At 40.3% G+C, this 13,881-nt stretch overlaps 1 protein-coding gene across 7 annotated transcripts in view; it reads right to left on the bottom strand.

Annotated features, from left to right (window-relative positions):
- Positions 1-13,881, bottom strand: part of LOC129696527 (putative leucine-rich repeat-containing protein DDB_G0290503) — a 402,087-nt gene that overhangs the window by 375,977 nt on the left and 12,229 nt on the right. For 6 of the 7 annotated variants that reach the window (XM_055634522.1, XM_055634523.1, XM_055634521.1 and 3 more), the window contains exons 2-3: positions 12,983-13,132; positions 8,288-8,419 (exon numbers count right to left, since the gene is read on the bottom strand). In XM_055634522.1, coding sequence (XP_055490497.1) covers positions 8,288-8,419; positions 12,983-13,132 — 282 coding nt within the window. The remainder of the gene's footprint in view (positions 1-8,287; positions 8,420-12,982; positions 13,133-13,881) is intronic. The other variant, XM_055634520.1, reaches the window with a different exon arrangement.

Here is a 13,881-nt window from a genome sequence, read left to right as displayed (position 1 = left end):
GCCTCCTCCTGCACCTATTTTCTATGTTTCTATGTTTCTATGAATGCAGGAGGCTGTGGGGTATATAAGATAAGATGAATGTTAAGAGTCTTTAACCCAGAGTAAGAGAAATCAAGAACTAGTGACAAGGGTTTAATAGGGGAAAGATTCAATAACTTTTTCACTCAGACGATGGAGTGCATATCGAATGAGCAGCCAGAGGAGATAGTTGAGGCAAATGCTATAGCAACAATTAAAAGACATTTGGACAGGTACATGGATAGGAAAAGTTTAGAGGGATAAATAAATTGACACATTTAATTGTGTTATTACAGATTAACTGTTTAAAGTTTTCTGTGAACTATTATTTTGTTTAGAATACGTATTTAAATATGGGAATAATGGTAGGAAAACACAGACATTTTGAATTATGGAAAGAAACGCAGGTCAATTGAGAAAGTGAAAAAAGAGGAAGCTTAATGTTTACATTATACTTTTCATACATTGATACATTTTTAAAGCATAATATAACAAATATGGGTTGAAAGTGGTCAAGTTTATAAACTAAGAAAACACGATGGTCAGTCTTGAAACAGCAAGATTACAAAATTAGCAAGAAAATAAAAATTAAAAAGATATTCAAAGTTTAATTTGAAGTTTATCTTGGTTGAAGAATGAATGTTAGGTAGTGGAAGGAATAAGAATGAAAATTTCCTCACCAAGTTTTTAGTGTTATCTTATCATGTTTTTATATATTTCTCATGTAGATAATGGTTAAGTGAGATATTAAAACAATAATTTTTAAAATGCAGTTCTGAGATGCCTTAATGAGCACCCTCAACCACCAATGATCACTTTACATGCTTGGAATATGGGGGGGTGGGGGGGGGGGTTCCCCAAACACCTATATCCTGTCCCTGCCCACATTCCTGACTCCTTCATAAGTACTTCTTGTGCTCTTCATGAACTGCCCCATGCTCCCTAACCATTTAACCTCACAGGTCAATCACTTTAACAACATTAGCCTATTGCTAAGCAAAAATGTGCAAAGCATGATTAGATTTTTAAGAATTAGCAATGTAATTACAGGGCTGCCAACATTGGGTGAGAGTTGGGAGTTGCAAGAGACCAAGCCTGAGGGAGCATAGTGATCCGGGGGGGGAGAAGAGAGAGGAGTGGAGGAGGGTGTGTCCCCTCCCATTGGTACGGGGCTTTTGCATTTTCAGCTTGAAATTGTGTAATATGGTGCATACTGTAGCGATTCTTTTAACTTACACTTGAATGCGATATATATCCTTTAAATTGGATTAGCTAGGAATAAGGTTAGAGTAAATTACATTCCTAATTACATTCCACAGTAGATCCCAGGCTCTGATCAACACGTGCAGCACATGACTGATCTTAGTATATTCATGTATGGAAATCAGATTATAATCAAACACGGCCCATGTTGACCAACCTGGGTCTCACTGCACACCTGGTACTACTCCTGACTCCAGTTGCATACCTTCTCTCATTCCTGACCCAGAGTCCAGCCTTCCACCTGCACCCCCCCCCCCCCCCCCTCCTCCTATCCCACCCTGACAATAGCTGCTTACCTGCTTAGGTTCCGAGTGCTGAACACTCCCCTGGTCCCAGCTTTGACTGCCCACCTAGTACTATTCCAGACCTTGACTCTGGATGCACACTTGGCCTTGCTCCTAGCCCCTCTGCACTGACAATATATCTGGCCCTCACATAAAGTCCCATATCTGACCCCCTGGACTTAACCTATTACATTCAAGTCCACAGGTCCTTATCTAATGCAGTAATCTTTTATGGGGCAGTTCACAGACCAAATTATCTATAGCAAAATTTGATACATCCATTGGCTTCCTTGTTATCTAACATGCTAGTTACTTTGTCAAAGAAGTCATCAATTGGTTGAACATAATTTATCATCCATAATATTATACCTACTCAGCTGTATAAGTATACCATTTCTTTCATTTTCCAAACAAACTGTCCTGATGTCATTTTAACCCCCAATATTTACAGTATTTTTATTATCATTATCATCATCATCCTTTATTGTCATCTTACAAAGCAACAGTTGTACAGTGCAAAATGAGAAGACGTTTCCCAGGGAATACCGGAGCATCGCACATAAAAAGTTAAACATTTCACGCATAAATTAAAAACGATAAAAAAAACAAAAAAACAATCCAGTTCCAGATAAAACAGTACGAATAGTTTTTTAAAAAGTGCAGTCTTGCTGTCTTCCTCTCAGCTGGGACTTTTCCGAAATGCAAAGTCCAATAACTATATATTTAACCAATATCATTCTATTAAATGTGATCTTGAGAGTACATAATATTTTCTGTGGTATTCATAACACAACAATGATAAAAAGATCTTTGTTTGGATTGCACCTACCAACATGCATACATCATTATATTACAGTTAATATGTACAGAGGGCAAATGTTTGTTCCAATGCTCCCCATTCCCAATTAATTTTACATTGAAGTGAAGTTTAAATGGCATCATAAAAGTAAAACCTCCAGAATGGATGATATTCATTACGTGGTTGGTTGGGGTCAGTATCAGTACAATTACTATATTAAACTTTGAATCTTCAGATGTCCAAGCTAAAACTAAAGACAAATAATAATCTCCTCACACATTCCCCTGCAAGTATCACTGTCACTCCTTTAAAATATTCCCCTTCTTTGAACAAGCTCTTGATTATCGCATCTGAATCAGTTTCCATCTGATTACACTCCTTGAGTATGTTCATCTACGTGTTCAATTAATAAAACAACGAGGTTGTGGACATTTCTATTCAACCTGTCAAAGGAATTTGGGGGGGTGGGGGGGGGGGGGGGTTAGAAATAGTCAATGAGGTAAACAAACATAATAGTTGAGTGGCAAATGACAATAGTGCTACCTTCCCAATATTTAACTGAGGGAAATAATGGGTTATCGGGGCTGTATGTTGTGACAGACAGCCTGAAATTTGCATGTAATTTTAATATTACACTTATCCCATCCCCCTAGATATTCCAGATTTATTAATTAAGGTTTGTCAACTAATTACAAATCAGGCTAATTACAAATCAATAACATTAGCCAACACCGAAATATGAAGCGCTGAGCATTGGGATCCAGCATCATGGACAACTGGCCTCAGTTCCCCACTCACATCTGGCAGTGTTCTCCGTCTGAACCAGGGACTGCGGAGCATTTTTGAAAGTGGGGAGGCTGAGCGATCATTGATCACTGGCCTTGGGGGCATCCGGTGAGGGAGTGGAGCAACCGAGTGGGGAGAGGGTGTGGAAGTGTGGTGTCTTCCCTCCCAGGATAGGGACTTTTTGAAATTTAATGTATTAAAATCATGTTTTAGTGCATTGTAGAAGTATGATTTCAATGTTTTTTGTATGAATTATTTTTAAGAGGTAACTTTTTCCACACAAAGGGTGGTGGGTGTATGGAACAAGCTGCCAGAGGAGGTAGTTGAGGCAGGGACCATCCCAACATTTAGACTGATACATGGATAGAGCAGGTTTGGAGGTATGAACCAAAAGCAGGTAGCGTACCTGGGACATGTTGATGGGTGTGGTCAAGTTGCGCTGTTTTCACACTGTATCACTGACTACATTATACATCCACCATGCATGAATGCTTCAAAATCAAGTGATTGAGATTTATTGCCATATACTCAAGCATAGAAACATAGAAAATAGGTGCCGGAATAGGCCATTTGGCCCTTCGAGCCAGCACTGCCATTCAGTATGATCATGGATATTCATCTAAAATCAGTACCTCTTTCCAGGTTTTTTCCCCATATCCCCTGATTTCATTAGCCCCAAGAACTAAATGTAACTCTCTCTTAAAAATATCCAGTGAATTAGCCTGCACTGCCTTCTGTGGCAGAGAATTCCAGATTCACAACTCTCTGCATGAAGAAAGTTTGTCTTCATCTCAGTCCTAACTGGTCTCTACCCTTTATTCTTAAACTGTGACCCCTGGTTCTGAACTTCCCCCAACATTGGGAACATTTTTTCTGCAGTTACCGTTTGTGGAAATCTAGCAGGCAAGCAGGGTGCTTTCTCCAACCACTCCCATTTGAAATCCACTATCTTCCACCATTTCTACCCAGTGCTTGGTAGTTACTTCCAGCAGCCATTGGTTGTTCTCCAGGATGCACCGAGCCTCAGCCTGATCCATGCTGGTCACCTGGGAGAATTTGCCACAGAGACTCTCACGGCAGCGGTGCAACGCTTACAACGCCTCTGACGGCCCGGAACTCTTGCACTGAGGCTGCTCCATGGCCGGAGTTGCAATGAGCGACTCGCCAGCCCAGTAAACACTTGCCATCCCCGCTTCCCGTCCGCACCTGTCCCCGCCGCTGCTTCTGCTTCCAACTCCCATGGCCCATGCAGTTGATATTAGTTTTGAAATTTTCGTTGATCACAGAATTTCTCACTACAGAAATTTGTGATCAGCGTGAGAATTTGGCAAAATGCGTGATTCTCACGCTCAATGCATGGGAGTTGGCAGCCCTGCCTCTATATCCCCCTATCCCCCCTCTCTCTTTCTCCCCCACTCTCTCCTCTCTCTCCCACCCACCTCACTCTCCCCCCTCTTCCACTCTCTCTCCTGTCACCCCCTCTCTCTCTCTCCCCCATCTCCCCTCCCTGCCGCTCCCTCTCTCTCCTCTCACTTCCCTTCCCTCTCTTCCCCTCTCTCTCCCCCTCTCTCTCGCCTTTTCACTCTCTCGCCTTCTCACTCTCTCTCCCTCATTCTCTCCTCTCTCCTTCCCACCTCGCTTTCCCCTTCTCTCTCGCCTTCTCTCTCCTCTCTCTCTCCACCATCCCCTCCCCCTCTTTACCCTAACTCTCTCTCCTTCTCTATCTCCCTCACCCCTCTCTTTCCCCTCTCTCCCCCATCTCTCCCTCGCCCCTTGCTCTCTCTACCCTCTCTCTCCCCTTCTCTTTCTCTACTGTCTCTATCTCCTCTTTCTCTTTGCCCCCCTCTCTCCCTCTTTCCCCCATTTCTCTCTGCCCCCCTCTCCCTCTCTTTTACCACACCTCTCTCTTCCCCTTCTCCCTTCTTCTCGCCTCCTCTCTCTCCTCCACCCCCTCTCTCCCCCTTTCTCCCCCCCTCACTCTCACGGCAGCAGCGCTACGCTTCCGATGCCTCCGACGGCCCGGGACTCTTGCACTGGGGCTGCTCCATGGCCGGAGTTGCAGCGAGCCACTCGCCAGCCCCGCAAACACTCGCCAGCCCCACAAACACTCGCCAGCCCCGGCTCCCCGCATCTGTCCCCGCCCGCTGCTTCCACCCCTCCCTCAGCCCCAGCTCTCCAACACTCACGGACCATGCAGTTTATATGTTTTGAAATTTTCGTTGATCACAGAATTTCTCACGACAGAGCGTGAGAAATTTGTGATCAGCTTGAGAGCGTGAGAATTTGCCCAAATGCGTTATTCTCACGCTCAAAGCGTGAGAGTTGGCAGCCCTGTAATTAAATATCAATAATCCTTTCTTAAAGCAAGAGCGCCCTAATTCTGTAACAGTTTTTGGTGACTTCCAACTTGATATTGAGGCTCGTCCCGCAACATATCATGCACACCGAAAAATAATTAAGTCAATCTCTTTACTAATATTATAATATCAAAATTCAGGGACAGTTTCTGCCCAGCTGTTGTCACACAACTGTCCTATCCTATCACCAACTAGTCCTGACATACCATCTACCTCATTGGAGACCCTCAGACTATTTTTAATTGGACATTTTTCTGGCATTAAACATTATTCCCTTTATCCTGTATTTGCACACTATGGATGGCTCAAATGTAGTTATGGATAGTCTTTCTGCTGACTGGATAGCATTCAACAAAAAGCTTTTCATTGTACCTCGGTACACGTGGCATTTAACTAAACAATTAACTAACTTAACCAATTATAGTTGAAACAAGTCCAAACGCTCTACTGCTCTATAATTCTGCCCAAAATACACATGATCACAATATTACACTGAAGAACATTCATTGCTATAGAACTCCACAATGTGTGGTACAACTTTCAAGCACAAGCAGCTGGAGTTCAAATATTAGTAAATTATTCCATGTACTTGATTTAAATGCATACAGCAAATGTTAAAATATTTCTTACACGTTATATTGAAAAATACATCTATTCAAAGTATGGTTGCACTTTACTGGCAAAAATAGAATGACTGCCAGAAATGCTAGAAAAATTAGTTATGTTCTTTTTGAAAGCCTTTTGAAGGGAGAAATAATTGAAAAGTCAGTAGATAAATAAAGTGAAGCATACAATAAAATCTGGTAATCTGCCATCGCAATATTTGAAAATCCCAGTGGTTTGGCATTTAACTCGAACTGTTGCTTCCCTTAATACACAGAACGGGTTTCTCCAATCCTTTAGAACTCACTGTGGCCCCATTCCCAAGCTCCCAACAAATTATTTGGGACCTATTTCCTGTCATCCCTTTATAATTACTGGAAATTTATACAACTATGTTACATCCTAAAACAAAAAAAGTGTATTAAAAGTGTGTTGGAGTCGCTCCAGTACCAAGTGTAAATGATTAATGGTGTGTTACTGTTCTATCTTAAGACAGATTGCTGACCTCCAAGATTCAGAGTGATCCGTATGTACAACTGCATGAATTTAAAAAAGGTTAATATACAAGTTAAGCAAGTCATTAGAAATGCAATAGATCTGGTAGAGTTCATTTGAATGCAAAATTAGGAAGGTTATGTTCCATTATCTACAAGACAGTGGTGAAATGATATTAGGATTATTGTTAAAAGTATTGGTCTCCTTATTTAAGAGGAGGATGTCAATGCACGGGAAGTAACTCAGACGGTTTACAAGACTGATACCTGGAATTGATGGGCTCTTTTATGAAGAAAATTTTGAGAACCATGGTTCAAATGTGCCACAGTTTAGTAGAGTGAGAGACATTGACAGAGCACAAGGTCCTCGGGATTTTAACATGGAGGATCTGGATAGAATATTTTCTCATGAGAAAATCTAGAATTAGAGGTCACAGTTTAAAAGTAAGACATTTTTATTTTAGATAGATGAGATGATTCCCCCTCCCTCTGTGGGCTGTGATTCTTTCAAGTTCTCTTCCTAAAAGGGCAACAGAAATGGGGATGTTGAAGATGTTTTTGTGGATGAACTTGAAGCTCTCGACCAACACCACATTGGCAGGACTGGAACGGGTACACCATCCCGTTTCCTGAAGTCAATAACTGACATACCCTATTCCAAGTAAAATGTTAAATTAGACTACTTTTTTCATTTAAAATAGGGTGTTTCAGCACAGATAAGAGAGCACCAGCATAATACAAGGAGGGAGTAACTGGTTATAGAAACATAGAAACATAGAAATTAGGTGCAGGAGTAGGCCATTCGGCCCTTCGAGCCTGCACCGCCATTTAATATGATCATGGCTGATCATCCAACTCAGTATCCCGTACCTGCCTTTTCTCCATACCCTCTGATCCCCTTGGCCACAAGGGCCACATCTAACTCCCTCTTAAATATAGCCAATGAACTGGCCTCAACTACCCTCTGTGGCAGAGAGTTCCAGAGATTCACCACTCTCTGTGTGAAAAAAGTTCTCCTCATCTCGGTTTTAAAGGATTTCCCCCTTATCCTTAAGCTGTGACCCCTTGTCCTGGACTTCCCCAACATCGGAAACAATCTTCCTGCATCTAGCCTGTCCAACCCCTTAAGAATTTTGTAAGTTTCTATAAGATCCCCTCTCAATCTCCTAAACTCTAGAGAGTATAAACCAAGTCTATCCAGTCTTTCTTCATAAGACAGTCCTGACATCCCAGGAATCAGTCTGGTGAACCTTCTCTGCACTCCCTCTATGGCAATAATGTCCTTCCTCAGATTTGGAGACCAAAACTGGGAACTAGGCTTTAAAAAAAAATGACTATGTTAAGGTTATTTCCATTCATAGTGTAATTGATAATGAGAAGTTATCACTTAAAAACTACCAGGAATTATCTTGGAGAAAATGAGGACGGTGCTGAAAATAATTTTTTTTTCATGGGATACAGAATGCTTTGTCACATAACTGTTTGAGGCAAGAGATCAAAACAACTTTCAAATGAAAAGTAGATAAATATCTGTGGCACTGTAAATGCGACACTATGTGGATATACCCAGGGCATTCAGAATAACTTTGGACCCATACCACCAGGTAGTTAAGTATTATATATCTATAGCTTTAAGGTCACATTAAATTTATGCATTAGGGTATTAAAATATAAATCACCTACATCAAATTTTTCATTTGTTTCAGATTGCTGGATAGCACCAACCAGGGTATGAAGATCAATTTTTACGTTCAGGTTTTCACGACGTAAACGATCAGTTTCTTCTTTCGACAGTTCCCATTTTAATTTTTGTTCCTGTCAAATAGAATAATTCAAACCATATTTAATTTTGCATTGCTGAAATTAACTTATGGCTCAACTTTTAGATCTCCAACCAGCAGAAATAGAACACTAACATAAGTAAAACAGCAGAGTAGGGTCTGGATTGCTGCAGCAGAGGTACATTAATTTTGTAAATGTGATAAGACATGTGGAAGAACCCACTTAGTGCTAAGGTTCATTGCAGAACATAGAAAATCTTGCACTGAAAAACCCTATTTTAAATGAGACAAGGAGTCTAATTTAACATTATACTTGGAAACATAGAAACAAGATGCAGGAGTAGGCCATTCGGCCCTTCGAGCCTGCACCGCCATTCAATATTATCATGGCTGATCATCCAACTCAGTATCCTGGCTGATCATCCAACTCAGGAGAGCCTTCTCTCCATACCCCCAGATCCCTTTAGCCACAAGGGCCACATCTAACTCCCTCTTAAATATAGCCAATTAACTGGCCTCAACTCCCTTCTGTGGCAGAGAATTCCACAGATTCACCACTGTGTAAAAAATGATTTTCTCATTCGGTCCTAAAAGACTTCCCCCTTATCCTTAAACTGTGACCCCTTGTTCTGGACTTCCCTAACATTGGGTTTAATCTTCCTGCATCTAGCCTGTCCAACCCCTTAAGAATTTTGTAAGTTTCTATAAGATCCCCCCTCAATCTTCTAAATTCTAGCGAGTACAAGCCAAGTCTATCCAGTCTTTCTTCATATGAAAGTCTTGCCATCCCAGGAATCAGACTGGTGAACCTGCTCTGTACTCCCTCTATGGAACTACTTTGTCAGTTATTGACTTCAGGAAACGGGATGGTGTACCTGATCCAGTCCAGCCGATGTGGTGATGGTCGAGCACTTCAAGTTCATCCGCAAAAACATCTTCAACAGTTTGTCGAGGACCAACCACATTAAAGCTATGACCAAAAAAGCACCAATACTACTTCCTCAGAAGACTGTGGAAATTTAGCACTTCCTATCAACTTCCAGATGCAAAGCATCCTATTGGGATGCTTCACACTTTGGTTTGGTAACTACTCTGCCGCAAGAAATTACAAAGTTGTGGCCCAGTCCATCACTCAAACCAGTCTTACACCCCACATCCCCATCTAAATGATTCCATCTACATTTTGCACCTCAAGCTGCCTCAGGAAAGTAACCAACATAATCATGGACCATTTTTACACTGGTCATTCCGTCTTTTCCCCTCAAGATACAAAACGTGAATGCATATACACCAGATATAGCTTCTTTCCTGCTGTTATCAGACCACTGAACATCTCTCTCATAAGTTACATTGTAGCCCTGATCTTGTAAACTACCTCATTGCAGACATTGCTTTTTATAAAGACGCATTTATCTGTAATTGTAACACTATAACATTGTAAAACTGCACTCTGAATTTTTTTTTTGTTTGCTGCACTTGTTATGGCTTGATTGTACTCATTTAGATAACATTTGAAGTTTTTCACTGTAACTTGATACACAAGACAAATAATAAACCAATACCAGTGCATATTCTCTTGATGTTCTGACAATCACTAGTGACAGTGACTAGTGGGGTACCTGGGGCCACAGCTATTTACGATGTGCATTAATAATTTAGATAAAGGGATTAAAAGTAATGAGCTTGGTTTGGTAACTACTCTGGATTAAAAGTAATGAGGAAATTACAAAGCTGTTACAGATGACACAAAGCTGGATGGCAGTGTGAACTGTGAGGAGGATGGATGCTATGAGGATGCAGGGTGACTTGGACAGGTTGGGTGAGTGGGCAGATGCATGCCAGATGCAGTTTAATGTGGATAAATGTAAGGTTATCCACGTTGTTGGTAAAAACAAGGAAGGCAGATTATCATCTGAATGGTGTCTAGTTGGGAAAATGGGAAGTACAATGAGATCTGGGGGACCTTGTTCATCAGGCACTGAAAGTAAGCATGCAGGTATAGCAGGCAGTGAAGAAAGTGAATGGCATGTTGGCCTTCATAACAAGAGGAGTTGAGTATAAGACCAAAGAGGTCCTTCTGCGGTTGTACAGGGTCCTAGTGAGACCACACCTGGAGTATTGTCTGCAGTTTTGGTCTCCAAATTTGAGGAAGGACATTCTTGCTATTGAGGGAGTGCAGCGTAGGTTCACAAGGTTAATTCCCAGGATGGCGGGACGGTCATTTGTTGATAGAATGGAGTGGCTGGGCTTGTATACTCCGGAATTTAGAAGAATGAGAGAGGATCTTATTGAAACATAAGATTATTAAGGATTTGGACACGGTAGACCCAGGAAATATGTTCCAGAACCAGGGGCCACAGTTTACAAATAAGAGGTAAGCAATTTAGAACGGAGATGAGGAAAAACGTTTTCACACAAAGGGTTGTGAATCTGTGGAATTCTCTGCCTCAGAAAGCAGTGGAGGCCAATTCTCTATACGCTTTCAAGAGATAGTTGGATAGAGCTCCTAAAGATAGCGGAGTCAGGGGATATGGGGAAAAGGCAGGAACGGGGTACTGATTGGGGATCACAATGAATGGTTATTCTATAAACCTTTTTGATTCATGTTTGTAGCTTTGTACCAAGCAGCATTTGGCAATTTGTTTAAATTGGCAATCTAATGCCCCGCCACAGCACCCATTTTATTAGTAAGAAAACAATATTGTTTTGTGAAGATGTAATCCACTGTTCTGTCAATTTGTTTATTTTGCAAATATTTATCTAGTTTCCTTTTAAAAGCTTCTATACATTCAGTTCCATCTGCCTGACTATTGCAATTTCATGGCCTAATAACCTACTCATTACAAAAACCTGTTATTTAGCAATGATCATAACTCATAAAAAAAATTCTCACAACTCCCTTCACACAAAATCTTTCAAAAAGTAAACCCCTTTACACTCTTCAAGTCTTCGACATCTTCCTTAAAACGTTGGTTGGTATTTTATCTCTGGTCTTGCAAATAATATAAAATTAAGTTCATTTTTTAATTTTGCAATCTTTGTCACAAGGGTCCCAGATACAGAAATGCCAAATGAGATTCTTCTGCCCATTGAGCCTGAATTCACTGAAGAATTCTGACAGACCCATACCCCAGGAAATTATTTTTCCCTTCATATGCCTAATCATTACCTTTATGAAATCTCTGATTGAGACTACTTCCTCCATCTCCAGATCATACCTGGACTGCATGAAATAGTAGAGATACATAGAAAGACTTTACATATCTACCAAAATGTTGAAACTGTGCCTGCCCCCATTCTTTCAATTTAATATCGGCTCTTTTTGTAAATTCAATCTCTGAACTCTAAAACTAAACAAGAAAAGTTTAAGTTGCCCATATATTCCCAATCAAAATGGCCGGTCAGCGAAGGAGATGGCCTTCGACTGCCTATAAGTAAAAAGCGACCCCAGTCCACTGGCTTCAACCAAACGGCAACCTATTTTTAGTCGAGGCCGGTTTTGATTTAGTTGAAACAATCGAAGCAACCTAGATGAAGCCTCGACCACGCGGAAACCACTTTCGACCATTAAGGAGAGTGACCAAAACCTCCGGCAACCTCATGGAAATCTTGGGTCGCGGGCAAGGTCACCAGAGGTTTCTGTTCAGGTTTCCTAAGTGGGACAGGGGCATAAATCTGCAAGTTGAATCCGTAGTAACGAAAGCAAACTCAATGATAGCATTTATTTCAAGAGGGCTGTATACAAAAACAGGGATGTAATGCTGAGGCTCTATAAGGCACTGGTAAGGAATATCATGAGCAATTCTGGGCACCATATCTGAGGAAGGATGTGCTGGCTCTGGAGAGAGAGATATAGAGCAGCCATGATTGAATGGCAGTCGACTTGATAGGCCGAATGGCCCAATTCTACTCCTATCACCTATGACCTTATGACAAAACAACAATTTGACTCAATAGAATAGGCAATTGTTTATTTTACTCAGTTCATCCTTCACCTTGTTTTTTCACTCCAGATTCCAGCAACATTAGTCTTGTGTCTCTGTATTAAATCTAAGCCCTGCATTTAGAACACATTGCTTTTGAACAGAAGCCTTTAACATGCAAGGGAAGGAAGCTCTGCAGATTTGAGAAAGTTAAAAGCAATTATCAGTTCCAGTGCTTAATATTTACAAATTATAATATTATTTTGGAAAGAAAATATAAAAAACATCAGTCTGAAGAAGGTCCAGACCTGAAACGTCACCTATCCATGTTCTCCAGAGACATTGAATTTGAATTTGATTCCTTTATTGTCATGACTCGCTGAATTACTCCAGCACTTTGTGAGCTCATATTGTGTCTGGACTTAGGGATAAGCATTGTGGGTCCAAAGACTCAAACCTGCGTAGGATGGATCCTGGGTATAAATAGAGTGTAATATGGTAAATTAGATTTATATACGACTTACATGTGTACCCAGGATAATTTATGAAAGAACTATCTATATTCCACCTCATATCGTAACCAATACTGCCATGATCAAGGATTAAGCTGCAATTCTCGCCAAGCATATTCAAATGAAAAGATTAAGAAATAAAAATACAGATGCAAATCTTACATTTAATAGTTGGTCAGCTTTCTGCAGTCTGTTATCCAGATTTGAAATCTTTTCATTCGCTAATTTTTCAAGTTCTTCAATCATCTGAATCAAGGCTTCATTCTGATCACCAAGGTCATTAACATAAGACTGAAGAATCGTGACTTTCATCTAAAAACCAAACAAAATCAAACATTTTATTCCCACAATCTTCTCTAATATGAATATATTAAACTTCCTTTAGCTTGAAGAAAGCTAAAGAAGGCTGCTCAACACCAGCTTGAGATCTAACTATTCTTTTGGTTTATGTTTCATTCGCAAGAAGAAGCTTAAAGAACATGTTATGCATTTCATTTTAAATCAAATCACAACTAAATTTAAAGATATGAAATGATATACATTCTGGCCAATGTACAAAAATTAAGTACAGCTCATTTTAGGTAGCATTTTCATGGTAGTGTTTTCAGAAACATTTCTGAATTCATTTGATGAACTTTAGATTTGCATTCACTTTATCCACATATTCTGCCTGGTATTTACGCAAGACAGCTACAGTACTTGATTTGCAAACAAGAAAACAAATATTGTTCAACGTACAGAATTGCATAGGAAATTAGCACAGTGGTTGCCTTAGCCCACACATTGAGATTTTTAAAATCTTGGATAGAGCATGTGTTTTACTACAGCCACATGCAATCATCTGGCTGTTTTATTGAATAATCCACAAAATATGCCCAAATGTGCTAAACACTGCTGGATTTAATTCCTAATACTAGATAAAGGTTAACAAAAAGTTATCTTAAGTGCAGTGTTGCTGCACTTCCAACTTTCTTAAATGTTCTAATTAATTGTTTTATGGCAGACAAGTAGCTTCAAATCAAACAATTCACATATAAATTTATCTAACTGAGTGATTCTAT

Source organism: Leucoraja erinacea, chromosome 4, assembly GCF_028641065.1.
Source record: "Leucoraja erinacea ecotype New England chromosome 4, Leri_hhj_1, whole genome shotgun sequence".
Taxonomy (NCBI): Eukaryota; Metazoa; Chordata; class Chondrichthyes; order Rajiformes; family Rajidae; genus Leucoraja; species Leucoraja erinaceus.
Note: the sequence above shows the minus strand (reverse complement) of the source record. Positions and strands in the feature narration are given on the sequence as shown.